Below are 21134 nucleotides of genomic sequence, written 5' to 3'. Positions count from 1 at the left end.
AGAGTGTAGGAGGCGTTCGTGTTCGTGCTTCATCGATGGAGTTGCAGCGAGAGAGAGGAGGTGAGGAGGTTCGAGGGTTTCAGCGGAACGAGCGAGCGAGAGCGAGAGAGAGAGAGAGAGAGAGAAAGAGAGGGAGAGAGAGGTTTTCGTCGATGGAGTTGCAGGGAAAGAGAGGAGAGTTTCAGCGGAGCGAGAGCGAGAGAGAGAGGTGTTCGAGGGAGAACAAACGAGAGAGAACAGATCTGTCGTTGTAAATCACTCGGGGAGGTGGCACTAATAACGCCAAACATGAGGGATGGCGCTGTAAAAAGCCCATAACTTATAACTTAAACGAAATCGACAATCTCGGCCGTGCGATTCAACAATATCCAACGGTCGGGTTTCTTTTGTTAAAACTACTGATAAAACACATGCATCCGAACGCCTCCCATATTTAAAATAGGGAGAAAATGGAGGAGTGAGAATTTTAAAGAGGAGTGAGAATTTGACCGGCCATTTAATGGCCGAATATAACACATTTTCGTTTTCTTTAAATGGAAGGAGAGAGAATTTTAAAGAGGAGAGAGAATTTTACCAGTCAAATTTTTTATTTTTATAAAAAAATTGAAAGGAGAGAGAAAAGGAAAGAGAGAGACTTTGACCGGTCGTTTAATAGCCGAATTAGTATCTCATTGTAATTATCAATAAATTGGGTTTTTTTAAGAAATAAATTTTTTTTTTTAGTTTTTTTCCCATAATTTTCCCTAAAAATAAATAGCACCCAGCCTTGAGATACACATTAAAATGTTCAAAAACTTACTAAATAAACCTTGAAAAATGATATAATTGAAGAGAAGTCCCTTGTCAATTAAGTAAACTTTGGATTCTAATCTTCAATTTTCCATTCTCTCTGTCGCTACTTACTCTCTCCTTCCTCTACCAAATTATACACTCTCTCTCTCTCTCCAAACACAAGTCTTTTTGCCATAACTGTACTTTATTTGAATGAAAGACACTCGTGTACTCAATGTTTTATTTATGTATTTCTTATCTAGTTTTATATTTTAGTGCAAAAGAATTATGAACACATTTTCCATTCTTTACGATTTTTTATTTATCCTCATCTGATTAGAGAATCCAATTAATTTTTAAGTATGCTCCACAAATACTCAATAATTTCCAGATTTCTATTTATAGATATTTAAAAGTGCTAGTTTGATATCAAATAAGTTTAATTATTTAGTGTAATCGATCATTTCAGATTTTTACGATTTTCATTTTCAAACAAATTAAGAAATTTAAAATTAGAAAAAAAATAAATAAATAAAGTATATGTTTGTAATTTTTTTTTTTCATGACTTGTTATATTTTATGAAGATATCAAATGGAGTCTTGGTGAGAATCAACAATTGCTACACCAAGTTCTTTCAAAATCTAATGACGATTTATTCCAAGAGATAAAAGAGGATAGTCCATCAAACATAGATTCTAAAAGGATGGCCGATGTTCAGACTGAATTGCAACTTGGTATGACGTTTGATTTTGAAGGTGAAGCATATGTTTTATATAATTGAGGGCTATAGGATTAAGTATACGAAAACATGTAATATATAAGAGGCAAGATGGTAACGTTATCCGAATGGAGCTACGTTGTTCTTTTCAAGGTGAATTACAAGTAAGAAAAGGACTTCAAAGAAAAGAAGATGGATAAGAAGAATGGGATGTGAAACAATGATTAAAATCAAATTGGACATAAATAAAAAGAATTGTGTGATAAAGTTTGTTGAAGAACATTTTGTAAAACTCATATTTTTTTTTTCTTTTTTTAATTTCAAATAAAGTTTCATATAATGTTGAGGATAAGATTTGAGTTCTAGACTTCTTAAGTGTTACTTGTAAAAAATAGTTTTTACTTTTTTGGTGAAACATAAAAGAGTTTTTTTCTTTTTTCCTTTTTAATGTTAGTTGAAAGTCAAAGATCCCTTTTACTTTTTTGGTTATAAGAATTGTAAAGACAACTCTTCATTCTTTAGTCCTACATCGGGTAAATTAAAGGAAAGTTCTCAACTTATATATGATCACTTTCTCTTTATTACTTAGCTTGAGAGAGATAGAGACTGGGCCTCGCACCCACATGGGAGCTCAAGGCACCGTTAGTAGGGTTGTCAACGGATAGGTATCCAATCGGATAATGCTATATCCGAATTCGAATCCGAAAAAATTTAGTGATATCCGAATTCGAATTCGAATCCAATCGGATATCACTGACTAATATTCGAATTCGAATTCGAAAAACATATCGAATATTCGATAATATCCAATCCGATAAAAATCTTGCGAAAATTAGATTCAGTCTTTCCAACCTCTTCAATCTGTAAAAAATCTTTTTTGGAATCCAAAACATCATGGAGTCGCATACAAACCTTTATTGAGAGAGAGAGAGAGAGAGAGAGAGAGAAAGGGAGATGAAGTATGTACCTGGAATCATAGGTGTTCGGCAGACGAAAAAGATGGTGGTCATGGAGTTCACCGACTGGAGAAGATGGTGGTCATGGAGTTCGCATAATGAAAAAAAAAAGGGTTTGGTTTTGAGAGAGAGAGGAAGGAAGTATCATCTGGATGTGCTAACCGGCCAGAAAAGACGGTGGTGATGGAGATCGTCCAGTCGAAACCACGAAAACCACAACGGAGGTCTGGTTCTTGCGTTTGAGTTTAGAGAAGAAAAATGTTTAAAAGTTAAACTTCGTTGTATAACACGAAGACATAAGACTATATATATATACAGAGAGAGATGAGTTTTGTTATATAACATGAATATATAACATACGTATTTAAATCGGAGCGGATATTATCGAATCGGATTTCGTTACATCCAAATTCGTATTCGAAACTCATTCAAATGTTATAATAACATCCAAATCCGAATCCAATATCCGAAAATTTCGAAGAATATCCGATTTTTCGAATTCGAATTCGGATTTCGACTATCCATTGACACCCCTAACCGTGGGACTGCAGCCCATTGTATTTGGAGTCAATTCGTCGAAAAACCTTAGTGCGTGTGTGCGCAAATGATGCGTGCGCTGCTATTTCCAAGTGCACAGTTAGCAGACAATGTGCCTCAATCACCGATAAGTTCTTCCGATTTAGGTTTAGAAATATACAACAGAACACAATTATGAGCTTGTGCTTCCCATAAGGTGCTTTTGTTGAGATCCTAGAGAAATATCGAGCCCGCTCAAGCTACTCTAATTTCCAATACATACACTGCGGGGATACGAACTGGTGAAATATTCTCACATCTTCGTAAAGAAGCTGGAGGGTCTTAGAACCTAAATTTCATCTATTTGGATTGTTATTCAAATTAAAAAAAAAAGGAGATGCACAAAGTCTTTTGACTTATTTCAAGGAAAAATAGAAAAATAACATATCATTTTTCTACTCGATACAGATAAATGAAGACAACAACATATGTGCATGTTTTTGCTGTGATGCTAAGTCGATAATTGACTATAACTTTTTTGGTGATGTTATATGTTTTGACACTACATTTAGGACGAACGGCTATGATATGATATTTGCATCAATTGTTGGAGTTAATGCACATGTTAATTATTTATTTGCAAGATTTAAATTTTGAATTGGAAATTAAGAATTTCACACAAAATTTCACACTAACCTCTTAGAGCATCATATCTCACCTACATCTCCCAGGTCTATGCAGCAACTTTGTTCTTTTTTTAACAAAGGATCTGAAAACCATTAAATTTTGTTTTATGTGGAATTGGGTAATTCTCATTCAGAGGGGTCGATATTGCAGCAAATTGAATGCCTTGCATAAATCGAGTGACAAACACTAATTGTTGTGTGCACCTTTTGTACCATAGTCATGACCTAGACATTGTGATTTCTTCTCTCTTTGTAATTTTTAGAACCATCTTACTAGCGATGGGAATTAAACATCTTTATGCTATCTAAACAGATTATGTTTAATTTTTTGAGAGTTTAAGATTTTATATAAACCTAATCATGATTGTAAACAACTATTGAAATTGTTTGAATGAATGTTATAATGTTGAGATTATAATTTGAGCAAAATCTTTGTAAGAACTTGTTTAAATCTTTAAGAGAATTGTGGTTGCATAGTTGGTGTGGGAATAGTAACTCTCATCTTTTAAGAAATTGGAGTTTAATAACAAAAAGTTGGGGTGTCCACTGGGCACTAGAGTAGCTTAAAGAATCTACTCTGGTAAGGTATTCAGTAAGTCTATAGATATACAGAGGCTTTCTTGTAATTTAACCCACCTGACCTGACTGAGTAGCTGGAACGGTTATCCTTTTCAGGGAATTGGCTCCATTTTTCATACTTCATTAATTCGGTTTCTTACATCTCTCTCTGTTTTTCTTTTTGCTTTTTGTACCGATCTGTATCTCAGCTTGCATGGCTTGCTTCATTAATTCTCCGCTTCATTTTCTTTCTGATACGCCTAAAGTTTCGGCGATACGTTCCAGCATTCGCACGGCTCTTCCCCTCAATCTTTCCAAAAAGGTAATTTTCCCCCCTTTATATGCCTATTTTACTATATAAATCGAAATTAGAAGCTCGGAACCCTAGTTTTGATTCTGTTTCTGCAGTTCAATTTGTTGTCAATGGAAACACCAATGATTTCTTGGTCGTCTCATTCGCTTTGTTCGAATGGAAGTCGAGGTTGCTTCATTGTGAAAGCTCAAACTGCGACTGAGGAGAGATCGATTTCAGATGATAGAATGCTGGTAGTTATGTAGATCTTTATCTTCTTTTTTTCTTTTTTTTTTTCATTCCAAAATCCTAATTTGATTATTCGTTTGTGATTGTTTTTTATTGGGATTTGCAGGTATTTGTTCCGCCTCATCCGTTGATTAAACATTGGGTAGCTGTTCTTAGAAATGAACAGACTCTTTGCCCCATCTTCAGTAAGTAGTGGAGTTTTTATTTATTTATTGTTATTATATCTTATCTTTTGTTGCTTGGGTACAAATTTTTTTTGGTTAGAGAAGAAGAACTAAATAATCTTCTTAGCTGAAAATTAGGGCAACGACTTGCTTTAGAGCATCTCCGACCCACGTTTTCAAATTTATTTTTCCATCAAATTGGCATCTTTTTCAAATTCTTGAGATAACAAATGGTTATTTTGTAGGAAAAATATGACAATGCTCTATTTGGTCCAAGTGGTTATTAACATAAAACAATTTAATGTTTGTATCTTTCATTAAAAAAATCAAGAAAAATACATTAAGCAAGACTAGTTATTGTAGGCTAAAGGTCATTTTAAGGTCTTGAAATGGAGAAAACATAAGTTCCCCTCCTCTAACAAATTAGAGAAAACTTCAAATCAAACACTTGTCAAAAATGTTGATTGCAACAGTTACTTGCTTGCCATTAACAGATTGAAAATAAAGAGGCTTTTTATGCACTTCAAAATGCATTGATTAACTAACAGATTGGTGGTTTACTAATCAAGCGTATTTTATTAAAAAATTTCAACAAACTTTGTTGAACAACTGGTTTGATTGGATTTTTGAAACATTACATGAAAGTAATTTAAAATAAGTAGGGGACAAGGGTTCATCATTTGGTTGAAATCAGTTCCTTCCAAAATTTCCTTTTTTGTTTGGTTGGCTTCCCTAGGTAAGATCCTCACGATGGATAACTTGATCGTTCGAGGTTGGGTCACCCCTAACTGCTGCCCTCTTTGCTTGAGGGATAGGGAAATTGTTGATCATATCTTAATTCATTGCCCCTTCGCTCATAATATTTGGTAAAATTTCCTTGGTCTTTTTCGTATAACTTGGGTCTTTCCTTGTAAGTTCTCCTCATTATTAGCTGAGTGGGCTAGTAATGCTCTCCACTCCAAAAAAATACTCTTGTGGGCTATGCTACCATCGGCTATTGTATGGTGGGTGTGGAACAAGAGAAATAACAGGGTGTTCAATTGTAAGATTAGAACTCTCATGTAGATTTCTTGGAGATCTTGGGCTCTTTATACCTTTGGTCAAAACTACACATAGAATTTGCGGGGATTACTTTTGATGATTTTGTGTTTAGATGGAATTCTCTATGTAATCATTAATTTTTTTTTTTTGTTTTCTTTTGCTTGCTGCTCTTTGTAAGGCATCCTTGGTCTCCTTGTAATCATTTTCCCCTCTTCTCAATATATTACACTTTTCAAAAAAAAAAAAAAACATGTTTTATGAAAAGAGAAGAACATAAATGGCATTTATGAAAGGGGGGGATAAAATAGGTATTTAGAAAAGGTAAATATTGATTTAGAGAATTTCTCTTCCCTTATATATTTGATTGTGTGAATATTGATATAAAGGGATGTCTTAAAAATGAAGCTTAGTTGGAGTTAGGTTCAGAGATCGCCCTCTCTATATTTGGTGTTTTGAAGGTTGGTTGTTGACTTTCCTTTTGATGGTTCCCATTTTTGTTTGATTTTATTGGATGATCTTGGTTTTTTTTTGTAGTCAGATTTCTACACACCCAGTTTGCCTTACACCCATTGCCTCAAGATTCATGAAACACTGTTGACGATCAACACCAACCTATTTGCGAACCAAACATGAGACAAAAGATCTATGGCAATCACCTTGGACGAAGCTAAATGACTAAAATACCTACCTAGGATGCATATTGCCCTACTAGACTGAGGTGCCACCCAAAATATCAAATACCTCAGCCTTTTCACTAGATCGAGGTGTATTCCCCAAGGAACCAAACACCTCATTCCACACTTGGTCGAGGTGTTCCATGACTAAATGCTTGAGGCCCTTGGGTCTCCTAGCCAAGCTGGTAGGGAGCCTCCTCGGCGTCGATCATAACAACATCAGTAATTGCAGCCTCAACCTCAACAACATCCTCATTGCGGGCTACAGACTGTAGGCACCTCCACAGTCCCCTCGCCTCAATCATGGCAACGTCCTCTTCTTTTTTCACATGTGTTGTCTAAGCAAATCTTTTTCCTCATTGCAACACTAGCACCATTCTTGACTCCTCCTTGTTACGAGCCTATGTCGCCTTATACTTCTCATCGTTGAGCTAACATTGAGCTCCTTGTAGACAGGGGTGGAACTGGTAAGGAGCCGGTGGGGGCAATTGGCAATTCCCCTCCCTTTCAACTTTTTGTTGATGACATTGCCTCTTGATAGGGCCTTCTCATATACTAATTGGAAATGACATAAATATCATTTTCTTCAACTTCTAACCAAAAACCTCTGAATTTCTCCCTAAAACCATTCATCTTCAAGTTCTTCAACTATACAACTAACCATAGTTTGCCCCCACTACAAGAAAATCCTGGCTCCGCCCCTACTCGTAGACCTTAGCCTAGTCGTCAAGATGGACCTAGAGGTAATAGAAAAGGGCGTCTTAGATATTCTGGACATCGACCTTTTTTTTTAGTTGTATCACCATAAGTGTGGAGAAAAAAGCAATCCTTTATGACCAACTAAGTAGTCGGAATGTTGGTGGAAGAAGCTTGGCTACTATCTAAGTTTTTCTCTACTTGAAGCATCAAGTTGGCAACTTGGCATTTTGTTTAGTGCAAAAGCCATGTTGGTAAGGCAATGGTCACCTTGGCGGGTGGTGGCTCAACTCTCCCCCTTTGCTTCTTTGGAGGTGGCTGGTGACACGAAGAGTAGAATTTGAAAGAGGTGTGGTAATGCCTCAACTCTTCTTCGAGGTTGAGAGCTTGGACTACAAAATCTCACTTGGTGGCTCACACGTCAAGCTTAGGTCTATCACTAGCCGAGGCACTTACATAAAGAGGGTAACAATCCATATTAGAAAATACAAATCCGCCCTATTTGCAAATAATATCCACAAAAATATAAATCCATGGTAACTACAACTTCTTGATTGCCTATTACCCTTGAAACCAAAAAGACACTCCTTGGGAATGTAGCTAATCTCGTAGTTATTGGAAACAATGATCGAGTTCAAGTACCACCTTTTATCGTGCTCCTTTGACCCAATGATCAAGGCTAGCAACTTCTTCCTTGGACCAAGGTAGTAGCACGACCTATCTTGTTGGTTCGACCTTGAAATAGTACTGCTGCATGATCTTTTGGACATCGAGGTCATACCCTTATCAGAGCATCCACCCCGAACACTATCCTGAAGATCTGCCCATTCACTTGGAAAGGGTGGTGTTCCCTTTAAATAAAACACATTTGATTGAGGTAAAGGATACATTTGTCCTCTCAGATGGATGAGTCATTTGAAATAAGGGAAAAGTTGATCAACCCGTTCTTGGGAATTCCGAAGAGTTCCCTTGCCTCTCTCAAGGTTGGTCCATAATTAGCAGTGCCACAGACATTTCTTAAAGTTTTTTTAAAAAAAATAAAAAGCTCTAAGCACCAAGACCAACAAAAAAATATGCTTAATCAGAAAGAGAGTGGAGGAGGATTTAACTTGTCAGAATTTCTACTATAAATGGGTTGTCGAAAACAGGGGTAAAGCCAGGATTTTATTGTAGTGGGGGCAAACTATAGTTAATGGTACAATTGAAGAGCTTGAAGATGAATGGTTTTGGGGAGAAATTTAGAGGTTTTTGATTGGAAGTTGATGTAAAGGATATTTAGGTCTTTTCCAATTAGTCTATTAGAGAAAGCCCAGTCAAGAGGTAAGGTCATCTTCAAAAACTGAAAAAAAAAAAAAAAAAAGGGGGGGGGCAGTGTGGTCAAATAGGAAGGGAGGTGAGGGGCTGGGGGCAAATGAGGCATGTAGTTAGTTGAAAATACAGGGTTACCTCAAGTTTTGTGGGGGCAATTTCCCCCACAGACTCTTTACTAGCTCTGCCTCTGGTCGGAAATCACCTTCAAAAACAAAGCTCATGAATCCCTATCCTCTTCGTATGACTTCTCCTAATCAATACTGAAAAAAAAGAAATGAGCCCCCACTCTCAATTTTATAGAGGGGATGGTTTCTCATACTAACCGAAGGCAATTAATACCTTGGGCTATCTTCAGACAATTGGGTTGTGCTACATGTTGTCTTGGCGCTAAAGTTGAAGCAACCATGGAGACAATTGGAAATCAACTTGACCTTCTTAGCACATTCAATTCTCTAAGATTTGAGGTTTCAAGAGGGGGAAATTGTGGGGGTTGGATTTCTACACAGTCTGCCATTTACATGTCACCTTAAGATTCATGTCAACTTTGTTAACAACCAACCCCAGCCCGTCCAACAACTGAACAATAAGACTTAGTTTATGACCATCACCTTGATTAGAGTTAAATGGCCAAAATACCTGCCAAGATAGGCACCTTGGCCTCCACATGCCATGGTGCCACACTTAAAAATCAAATGCCTTGGGCCTTTCACTAGACCGAGGTGTCCTCTCACAAGAACCAAACACTTCGACCGCATACCAGGCCAAGATGTCCTCCCCTTAGGTCACAACACATGGCTGCCTTGTGGTCGAGGTGCCCCCATGACTTAATGCTTGAGGACCTAGGGGCTCTTATAATACTCAAGATGACTCAGAAAAAGCTACTCGTCAATCAAAGAGCTTGGCCAATGACTCTGTAGGTAGGTCCCAAGAAGACCTTGCATACATGTTGCATCCTCAATTCTTCAAAAACAAAAATAAAAACAAAAAACACTAGCGAGATCGTCAGCCCTTTTGGGCTATGAAATTGCTAAAAGGCCCCATCATGATCACCTTTTCCATAAAGAGGAACAATGCGTCATTTCTTTGGGCAATCCGAGGTGCATCTTCAGACTTCCTGAGGTGATACTTTGGTTATTGAGGTTGACGCTCACTTGTGGAGGGGTACAAACCAGTGGGCTGCTTGTCACCTGTTAGGTGGTTGATGGTCTGCTTTTACAACCTTCGTTCTATTTTTCTCTTATAAGGAGGAGAGCAAAGACTAAGGGACCTCTGTGGTTCACTTTGAGATTTCACAGATAAACTAATATTTGCTCTGCAACCTTTCTTCTCCATCTCCTCTCCCTCTTTCTCAATTAGTTTAACAGCTGGAGTGTCTTTTGCAAGCCTCACACTGGTGTCCTTGCCCAACACGTGGTCTCTTCTCTTCCTCTTTATCAATTTAACCTGATTTCCAGAGTGTCCTTTGCAGGCACCACACCGGTGTCTCTTCGGAGTAGTCTTGTCAAAGAAGAAGATGAGACCACCTTTTGAAGCAAAGAAAGAGCTTTGGGTCTCACCAGAGAAGGAAGCATCTTTCGAGAGTATGTATCTCAAGGCCATAGATTTGACAGTTAGCATTTTTATGCAATTTGGAAAATTGTCGAATGATTGGCATTTGTGCCATTCCTTGCTACAATCAAGAAGTGAAGTATTTCTTTGTGCTATTGTGCATCTGTGCATTTCTTTCTCAAATCAATAACTGAAGTATTTGTCAGTGTGATCAATACATATGGTGGGCATATGTACATATTATCCCATTTTCTGCGTAAGATAACTTCTGTATGAGGTGGTTTTATTGGACGCTGTTAAGATCTATATGATTCTGTTGATCAGAAAATGCGATGGCGGAGCTGGGGAGGCTACTTATCTATGAAGCTTCGAGGGATTGGCTGGTGAGTTGATCTTCAGTAAATTCATGTTATCGATGGTGTCACTATGAATATTATTTGTCATATTCTATTTGTTTCGACACTAAAGGTAGTTCCTAATTTGAAAAAGATATAAACACGAATGCAGAGTATATGGAACTTTTCGATTGACATTTGTTACACATGGGCATTGCATATTTATATTTGTTTGTGTGTTAAGAGCACTTACAGACAGCTGTTTTTTTTTTTTTTTTTAATAAATTAAAGGAATTCCTCTCGGTAAAACATGGATAAAAGAGCTTGAGAGCTGGAAAAACATTACTAGGAGGCTATGCAAAGCTGTACCACTATAGAACAAAATTATGTGAGAACATTAGAATTTGTATGGAACCTGAAGATTTTGTATGCCACATTAGAATCTGATCAAAATGGATTCTTTCTAGAATAAATAGGGAATTACATTTATTTCTCAAGCATTATTCTTGAAATAATTTTTCTGACATATTCTCATGTGCAAATAGCATAATTGTAGCTCACATCACTTTTTGTGCCCTTCTTGTTGTTCAATTTAACATAATGTAAGGTTTGCTAATCTGGTAGAAAACTGGGCCTAGAAAAGTAAAAGAAAGATGTGGTAGAAATACATACAGACGGAAACTTGTGTCCACCCTTGTTCTTTAGTTCGTCATGTCCTTTGTGTCTACTCATATTATGACTCACAGTTTCTGTGGTTTGATTGCTGGCAGCCTACTGTTACTGGGGAGATTCAGACTCCAATGGGTGTTGCCTCTGTTGAATTTATTGATCCAAGGGAGCCTGTGACGGTTAGTATGAAGTCGTCATACAAGTGAAATCTAGACCAATCTTTGGTTAGAATTCGAGTGTTTCCTGAAGAAAAGAAAAGGATAGAAATTTTTTGTGAACCTGGCAATTCATTGTTTTATTGAGTTTTATAGCTGATACTTGATACTTGTTACGTGGAAGATTGTCCCCATCTTGAGAGCTGGTCTTGCCCTTGTCGAGCATGCATCGTCGATCTTGCCAGCAACTAAGACCTATCATTTGGGTAAGAAACAGTATGTTCGTATGGTCATCTCGACCACACCTTTTAATGAAATTTTCTTTTACCTATCAAAAAAATAATGAAAAAAAAGAAGAAGAAAGAGAGAAAGAAAGAAGGCAAAGTCTTCATTTGCTAAGCCTGGGGATTGCTGTAATCTTTTAATCTGTGAAAATGGCATTTTTATTCTCACGTCAATATTGCTCATGAATATCATCTTAAATAGTCAGAAGATGGAGCATTTTTCTTTAGATTGCTATTGAGCATTATACTTATTTAAACATTATCATTTTAAACCACATCATCTACGACATTCTACATTTGTTTCATGCAATATAATGATTCTATGATGAGATTGCATATATTTTCTTGAGGTGGTTTGATTGTCTCTCTGTACTTGATGTGTTGTGTTTACCTTTGCAACAATAGGAATAAGCAGAGATGAGGAGACACTTCAGCCAACTATTATATTTGAACAAGTAAGAGAATATCTCCTTGTTTTTTTTATATCTTTTGTTATTGCTTGTCTTTTTTTACCTATCATACTAGGTATTCATTCCTATATTGATATGAGATTCATTTACACATGCAATGTGTTGAATAATTCTGTTTTATTAGATTTTTTAATCTTTTAAATCTTTTGTCCTTTTTGTCTTTTCCATTTATTAGTCTTTGTAATTTCACTTAAAGCCTAATTAGGGTTAATGAAAAAAAAAACTTTTTCTCTCCATCGTTTTTTTCACTTGGTATCACAGCTAGGTTCCATCATCTCCTCCCTCTCTCCCATCCTTTCCTCCTTGCAGCAACAACAGTTGGCTGATTATTGTGCTACAGCAACAGCAGGTGCTGTTTAGTGGGCTGTAGCAACAGTAGGTGAATGTCTGGTGGGCTGCGGCAAAAGCTATTGGTTGGTTATTGGGTTGTGACAACAGTAGATGCTGTTTAGGAGGCTGTAGCAACAACAGTGCTGCTTAGGAGGCTGTAGCAACAACAATGCTACTTTTTTCTGGCTGCCAGGCAACAGCAGGTGCTGTTTAGGAGGCTGTAGCAACAACAGTTGCTATTTTTTTTCTGGCTGTCAGGCAACAGCAAGTGCTGTTTGGGAAGTTCTGTAGCAACAACAGTGCTATGTTTTTTTCTTTTTTGACTGCCAGGCAACAGCAAGTGCTGTTTAGGAGGCTGTAGCAACAAAAGTTGCTATTTTTTTTTCTGGCTATCAGTCCATTATTAGTAGAGCACAACAACAGCAAGTTGCTGTTTGGGAAGTTCTGGGGCACGTGACAGCCACTGGACCACTATTTGAGGCCTACGACAACGGCAGAACCACTCTTTGGTGTCCCACTATTGGTTTGAAGGTTGTTCAGGTCACCTACAACAGTATTTAATCATCTTCCACGCCTCTTACGATCGTGTATTGCCACCTTTAGGGTGCTGCGATCAGTTTCTTTTTTAACTCTCTTCAAACCAAAGCCCATCTACTCTTTGATGGCCTCTGAGGCGTCTTCTTCCTCAATCACTGGTAATAGTAATGGATCGGGTGGTCTTCCCTCTAATTCGACCGACTTTCCAGGCATTCAAATTACTACAGTGAAATTAGATGGTCCCAATTATCTTCTTTTGGCAAGATCGGTTGAAATGTTCATTGGTGGAAAAGGAAAAATCGGTTACCTCACAGGGATGGACAAACAACCTGCATTGACCGACCCTAATTACTCCAACTGATTTGCTAATGATTCTATGCAATAGCATATTGCGACAGGTTTTATGTTCTCCACAACAGCAAAACAAATATGGGATTCGCTAAGAGCATCTACTCGCAACGTCAAAACAATGTCCGCATTTTTAACTTGGAGCGTGAGATTTCCCGCCTCTCTCAAGGTGACTCTTCAGTCACTACATACATATCACAACTACGTGCTCGATGGGAAGAGTTAACCTTCTATTCCTCGTCCTATGCGTGGAAGGACCCTTCTGATGAGGGATTATATGCGTCGATTCGGGATAAGAATCGAGTCTTTCAGTTTCTAACCGGTCTCCGGGATGAGTTTGAGTATGCGAGAGTTCCATTATTTGGGTATGGATCCGTTTCCGTCCTTACAGACTGCGTATTCTTATGTACTGGCTGATGAAAGTCGTCGCACAGCTGCCTTACCTCATTCTTCAGGAGACCACTCCGACATGCTTGCTCGCCTACCTTCTCCACAGCCTCCCAGTGGGTCTCTGCCTACACGTCGAAGACACAAGTCAGTTAATAAGGTCTTGAGCCACAACAACTCACACACTCCAAGTGCCATAGCTCTGTACTCTGACTCAGCACTGGATCGAGAAACCACATCCTGCTTTTTACTACACCAAGTTACCAAGTTACCACCAACTTTAGTACAGTACCCCGAAGTGGATCGTCTATCATTCACTGACCCAGTATAATCGGCATCTGTCCACGCCTCAATGCAAAAATGACCATGATTACTAAACAAAATACCTCGACCAGGACATCCCTTAAGATATTTAAGGATACGATAGACAGCATTAAGATGAGATGTTCGAGGCGAGTGCATAAACTAACTTACGACACTAACAGCATAGGCAATGTCGGGGCGAGTCATAGACAAGTAGATCAATTTTCCACAAGACGTTGATACTGGCCAATATCTAAAAGATACTCCCCCTCAGAATCAGCCAACCTGTGATTCTGCTCAATAGGAGTATCAACGGGACGAGAACCAAGCTGACCAGAGTCACGGAGTAAATCAAGAACATATTTACGTTGAGAGATAAATATACCACAGTTGGACCGTGCAACCTCAATACCCAAAAAATAGCGAAGATGGCCAAGGTCCTTAATCTCAAACTGACGGTCTAAGTAAGATTTAACCGCGGTAATGCCAGCACTATCATCTCCAGTAAAGACAATATCATCCACATAAACAATTAGAGCGACAGTTTTGCCCTTACAGTGCCGCAAGAAAAGAGTATGATCCAGTGCTGAATCAGAGTACAGAGCTATGGCACTTGGAGTGTGTGAGTTGTTGTGGCTCAAAACCTTATTAACTGACTTGTGTCTTCCCGTAACAGCTCCTTTTTCACTATATTGTGATAATAAATCAGCCATTAACATAGCAGCAAATCAGTTCAGCATGACAGAACGAAACATATCGAAGTTGATCGACATTTCATTAGAGAGAAGATTGTTTCTGGACAAATTTGTACTCCGTTTGTTCCGACATCTCAGCAACTCGCCGATATTCTTACTAAAGGTGTTAGTAAAACACCTTTGAAGGTTGTCTTGTCCAAGTTGGCGTTGTTGATATCCATGCACCAACTTGAGGGGGAGTGTTGAATAATTCTGTTTTATTAGATTTTTAATCTTTTAATCTTTTGTCCTTTTTTGTCTTTTCCATTTATTAGTCTTTGTAATTTCACTTTAAAGCCTAATTAGGGTTAAGGAAATAAAAAAACTTTTTCTCTCCATCGTTTTTTTCACTCAATGGTTTCTGAGTACATGTAATGAAAGCCTAGGAAGATAGATTAGATCTGAACACATTCATGAAAATGTATTGGCCCAATGGGTGATACAAAAGGAGAGTCAATTCCTATGCTTTCATCATGTGCAACATATACAAGCCACAAAACTATCGAGAAGAGGAACTTGAAGGTTGATGGTTATAAAAGGACAAGTGGAGGTCAAGGACATGTACTGAACTATAATGACCAGATTTGGACACTTCCTTTAAAAAAAGACAAGGCTTTGGATAGAATTGAAACGATGAACAAATCCATGATGACAATGATTATGATGCTGGTTATCAATTGTGTCACTAAATGAAATGTTTGGTGTGAGATTTTTGGAGTTAGCTCAATGCAAATATTCACTTTCTTGTGTACTCATACCCCAATTAAGCCCTGTGACCCTCGTATATTCATAGTTCTCCCCCTCTCCAACAGATCGGTCTTTGGGAGCAGTTGGTTGGTTAGCATGGTATCAGAGCGCTAGATTCATATAGGTCACGGGTTCGATTCTTTCCACCCTATGAGGGAGGGGAGTGTTGAGTATATATTTTCCTCCACAATTAAGCTCTATGACCCTCTTATATTCATAGTTTTCTCCCTCTCCAACAGATCACTCTTTTAGAGTAGTTGGTCAATTAACACTTGTTGGGTGTATAGGTTGTCAAATGGAGTCTTTCCTCCATCTTATTTCGCCCCCTGAACAACTTATAGATCCTCGACCATTTGGGATTTTATCATTGAGCGTGTGGGGAAGATGTTTGGATCGTTGAAACTTAGATACTTATCTGAATGGGCAAACTGACCTTGGTTAAGAATTTTCTAGCTAGCATTCCGATCTACTTTCTCTTCTCCCTATTTTCTATGGCAAAGAGTGTGGAAACACACTTGCGGAAACTCGTTAGGGACTTCTTATGGAATGATAAGGATGCTAGTCGTAAATTTCACAAGAAGGAATACAATTTTGGCTTTAAAAAAATTTATACTTTAGAATTCTTCTTTGATGGGAGAAATAGCTTCCAAGATTCAGGATTGACCAAGATAATCTATGGAAAAGGGTGGTCAAGGGTAAGTATGGGTAGAGACTCGAGAGCGACCTTGGGTGGGAAGTGAGATAAGATCATCTTTTAGGTGTAACATTTGGAAGGGAACCAGTAAAGTCCTAGATTTTCAAAAATGGATTGTGTGGAGAATGGGAATCAAGTGTTTTTTGGGAGGATCCCCTCCAGGCGTTGCTTCAGGTTTGTTTTCATTATCATCAAAGAAATGGTTGTTGGTGCTTAACTTTATGATGGGGGAGGGGTGGTTAGCTATCTTGGGATTTCGAACTCAAGAGAGGCTTTTCAATAATTAGGACTTTTGGGACTCAAGAAAGTCGTAAACCTTATCCATTTTATTTTCATTGTTCCTAGTTTTCCTTCTATGGAGGATCGAAGGGTGTGAACTTGTAGGCGTGACGGTAAGTTCTCTATTAGATCTTTCTATTAGATGCTCGATTTTAATTCCAATCATGTTTTTCCTGCTACTGTAATCTGGGGACTAAAAATTCCTTCTAAAGTAATTTTATTGTTTGGACTGCAACTTAAAAAAAAAAAAAAAAAAAAAGGCAAAATCTTAACCTTAAATCAAATCCAAGTTATGGGAATAATCTCTATTGGCTATTGTTTTTATATTAAATCAAGTGGCAAATCTATCAATCATCTTTTAGTGCATTGCGACTTTGTTTATGAGGTATGGTTCCTTTTTGTATCCTTTTTTCGTACTCTTGGTGTTTCCCTATCTCTGCACTTCTCTTGTACTAAAGTCAGCGAATCCGTTCTTTGTTGGTGGGGTGTCGGTGAAACTGCTTGATATGATTCGTGAATTGTGGCTGGATCATTTTTTGGGATACAGTTGGAACAAAGGGTGGGGAACAAGACGAGTGGAGTAGGCAGAACGAATGTCGACATAGAATGGATCCTTTGGAATATGACTTCATTTGATGTGCACTAGGGCACCTAAAACGAGATGAATGTTCAGAACTTTGAAGGGAAGTCACAATCCCTTCAAGAGGTTATTATTAGGAATCTTGGATTCCTATTTTTTTTTTTTTGTGCTTTTCAAGGATTTTCTAGGACGTGGGAACAACTCTCCGCACGTTGATTAAGTTTCTTTGAAAGAATACAATATTTAGTAATTGTTTGCTAAATGAAGGCTTCCAATCATCTATCCTTGCTTGGAATGTCCTTGAGTCGACTGTGGCTATTTGAGCCCCAAAGGTCGCTTATTTCATTTGGTGCACATCAATGAGGAAAATTCTTAGAATGGATCAAGTCATTAGGCGGGATTTCAGAGGTCCCAATATCTGCTTTATGTGATTCTATGTTGGCAATAAGTTTAGCCACTCCACTTGCTTTGAACTTGTTTCTTTTTCCCATTTCACTGCTCATTCCACCTTTAGTACTTACTTCTTTCAGGAGCTTTGTTATGGTTATGGTTCTGGTTTCATAGAGATTCATAGTTTTTTTTTCTTTTTTCTTTTGAAATTGATTGCACATTGTTTTGTTTGTTTTGGTTTTATAGGTAGGCATTTTTTTAATAAGATCAGTAACTAGGTGCTGGCAGGCTTTTAAATGACAAGAAGAACCTATAAAATTATTATCACCTTTAAAAATCGTCTTTATTTAACCTTCTTGTAGGCATTTGAGGGGAAAAAATAAGGGTTTTTATTTATTTATTTATTAACTTAATGCATTCAAGAATATCAAAGTAATGGCTCCTAAAAATGGGCTTTCACATCAAAGGGGGTCGAACGTGTTTATCAGTAGTGAGAGTTAGGGAGGGTGTTGATGCCAACTTGTCATTCCCCTCTGACTTGTTCTCACATAGTTTGAAGCACCCTTGAGAACAGTATGAAACTAAGCATGGATGGTTGTTCCCTCTATCTTAAGGAAGGAGGATTCTATTCATCTATTTGGGTCCGCTAGGGATATCGTTATTCATCCAAGATCATAATTAGGGGATCTCCAACAATTTCCTAATATGAGTTCTTTTAGGATTTGGCATAAATATTTCTATTTGTCATAGATTAGGGTTTAGGACATTTAAGACTCAGTAGGGCTTTGTGCAGGTTACCTGATAATCTTCCTGAAGGATCTCGTGTACTTGTTGTGGATCCTATACTGGCGACAGGTATATATATGTACATAATTTCTGATGAATTTGCAGTTAGCTTCATGTCAGTCAATTTCAATACTTTTATTATTATATTATTTATATGGTAATTCTAATTGAAGTAGCATCTCTTTGTGTTAAAGTTTGATTTGAAGTGTAACACCCAATGTCTTGTGAAAATGAATTTCAGGTGGCACCATTGTCGCAGCACTGGGTTTGTTGAGGGATCTTGGAGTTGCCAGCAAGCAGATAAAAGTGGTAAATAAATTGGCTCACCATTGAAGTCCATACCATTTTTTTTTTTTTTCATTTTTTCATTTTTCCATTTTTAAGAGAATAACAAGCTTCTAATTTCCGCAGGTATCTGCCATAGCTGCTCCTCCGGCTCTTCAGAAGCTCAGCGAGAATTTCCCTGGGTAAAATAAAGCCAACTCAATTATCAGGCATTGTTTTTGACAGTTCTCCTGAAAATTAATTAATTAATTTTGTTTTTTTTAAATAATATTTTTCAGGCTTCATATATACACAGGGACCATCGATCCCACCGTAAATGAAAAAGGGTAGGTTCTTCTTTGACTTGTATGCATGCATTTGAATGATTGCAAGTATGTATTGCAGTTGTGTTCAAAACATTTTTAATATTTGTGAACCTTAACACTTTAAAGTTCCTTATTATTAGGTTTATAATTCCTGGACTGGGAGACGCAGGAGACCGTAGCTTTGGCACATGAAGCTCTTGAAGTAAATGCTTTGAGCTGATGTCCGCGAGATTTTGAGCTTCCGCCAATTGCATTGGCTTTTCATTTACCTTCCCAATCGTTTTTACTTTACTTTTACTTTAAAAGAGTGAACTGCGAGTTATAAGTAGTGTGTGTTTAGATGATTTTCTTCACTAGTTCACTTCTTAGGAGGAGTCGTGGTTTGGATGGCTAGTATTTAGCAACCGAAAGAAAGAGACTTGTTCACATTTGAGAAGAAAACTGAAAATTTTCGAGTGTTTGCATCTTGGCCAAATATGTAGATTTCTTATCATCAGTACATGCCTTCTACCTAACAACATTTTCTTTCATCCTGGCAATAATAATATATGCCAAGTATAAAGGACTGCTTTCCACCCCACCCCACCCATACATAATGCATTCTTGGATACTTGTATCTAACAAGTCAGGTGCTAAAATACCCACGATTAATAAATAATGTTTCCACAATGTTTCCGAGCCTCAACAATGCGTGAGATATGGTTTTTTTCTGCTACCGTAGGTGTGCCTCAATTGATTTTGTGGTTGGAATCAACACTTTCCTTCTGCTCCCAATACAGAGAGAGAGAGAGAGAGATGCATAGCCTATATGAATATCATATTAATGTCATGTCATTAAACCACAAATTTAGCTTAATCAACAGTACAAAGATTTTAGCTTACAAAACACTTGGTTAAACAATTTTAGTTGCTTACAATTAGGAATTAGGCTCATATAAATCCTAAACCTTTAAAAAAAAAGATGGAAAAATAAAATAAAATAGGGAGACCTAACAAACTTTTACTTGTTCTCAATTAGACTCTTTTATTATTTATTATTTTTTACTTGGGGTGTAATAAGTAAAAGTTGGGGTACCCAACAGCAGCTCTCTAATCTTTTTATATCGTTAATGAGCCGTGACTTTCTGACTCAAAAATTTTCTCACTCGGCCGGCATGGCAAGGGCACAAAACTATAGATCTTTTTCTTTGGGAAACTCATGGAAAAAGATCTACGATTCTGTGCATTTGCCACGTCAGCCGAGTGAATTTTCGAGTCAGAATAATTGGTGATTGTTAATAATGTAAGAATTGATTGATTTGGTGACGCTAATCATGATGTTGAGTAGGGCTCAATGTGCATTTTGGATCACCCAAAATATGGGCATCACAAGCCTGAGCACAAATAGGTATAGTAAGAATAGGTGATGAAATTTTTATACAGATCTGTAGGATCCACAATGAGACCAAGTACAGGGATAATTTCATGCCAACGTAAATCATTTTCACAAAAAATTAAAAAACAAGTTAATAACGAAACTTCAAACCCTATCAAAAGTGTTTTAGAATACATTTCCCCAAAATGCTTGAACCAACAATTGAAAGGATGACAATTTTTTTTGTGAGGATGAACTGTTCTACTCATCTCAATGTGGATCTTACGGACCCATATTAAAAGTCTCGTGCAAAATATACATCCAGTATCAATCATTGTCAAAAATATACTGGAATATAATTTTTCAACAAAAAAACATTTTTATAATGAGAATGTGTTAAAGATTCAACTGAAACAGAATGAATGATGTTGGTAAAAAGACTTGCAGAATCCTTTGTCAAGAATCTAAATTCACAGGACCTCTAATAAAGAACCTAAGCTCAGTATTTAGTTCCGCTCCATTAAGTCGCAACTTACGACAAGAGAACTTTTGCTTTTGTAACATAGGACGCTCAATATTTTAAAACCCTGTCGTTTCGAGCACTTGCCAACACTTTTTCAAAGGAATATGGAATTTGTCAAAATATTTTGTTTTTAGCTCTTATATATACATTTGATTATATACCAACTTGTTCCAATCTCTAATCCGCAATTTTGCTTATACAACTATTTGTGCACAAAAATTAACCCAACTGAGCCTAAAAACACCTGCCCAAATGTGAATTGACATTAGTAGTGACATCTTTAAATGACATACAAAGTTAAGTCCTAGATACTCTTGGTTGGCACAAATTCTTAGTCACAATAAATTCCCAGTTAAAATTGTATCAATACCCATCACAGTAATAAAATATAAAAGCCCCTCTTTTAGCAAGTAAAGAAGAGCCTTTCTGTCTACTTAACAATCTCCCTAACTGAAGAG

At 37.4% G+C, this 21134-nt stretch overlaps 1 protein-coding gene across 1 annotated transcript; it reads left to right on the top strand.

Annotated features, from left to right (window-relative positions):
- The first annotated feature begins 4300 nt into the window (after positions 1-4300).
- On the top strand, positions 4301-19252 carry LOC147381941 (uracil phosphoribosyltransferase-like). The gene is given in 13 exon segments (XM_086429775.1): positions 4301-4528; positions 4615-4752; positions 4854-4932; positions 10506-10564; positions 11287-11364; positions 11525-11606; positions 12030-12064; positions 12066-12079; positions 18217-18278; positions 18451-18518; positions 18621-18676; positions 18773-18820; positions 18940-19252. Coding segments are annotated over 13 exon segments (879 nt in total). The 5' UTR covers positions 4301-4420; the 3' UTR covers positions 18992-19252.
- Positions 19253-21134: the final 1882 nt, after the last annotated feature.

The sequence above is a fragment of the Akebia trifoliata genome, unplaced genomic scaffold, assembly GCF_017979445.1.
Source record: "Akebia trifoliata isolate Shusen 1 unplaced genomic scaffold, ASM1797944v1 Contig00131_ERROPOS169462, whole genome shotgun sequence".
Taxonomy (NCBI): domain Eukaryota; kingdom Viridiplantae; phylum Streptophyta; class Magnoliopsida; order Ranunculales; family Lardizabalaceae; genus Akebia; species Akebia trifoliata.
Note: the sequence above shows the minus strand (reverse complement) of the source record. Positions and strands in the feature narration are given on the sequence as shown.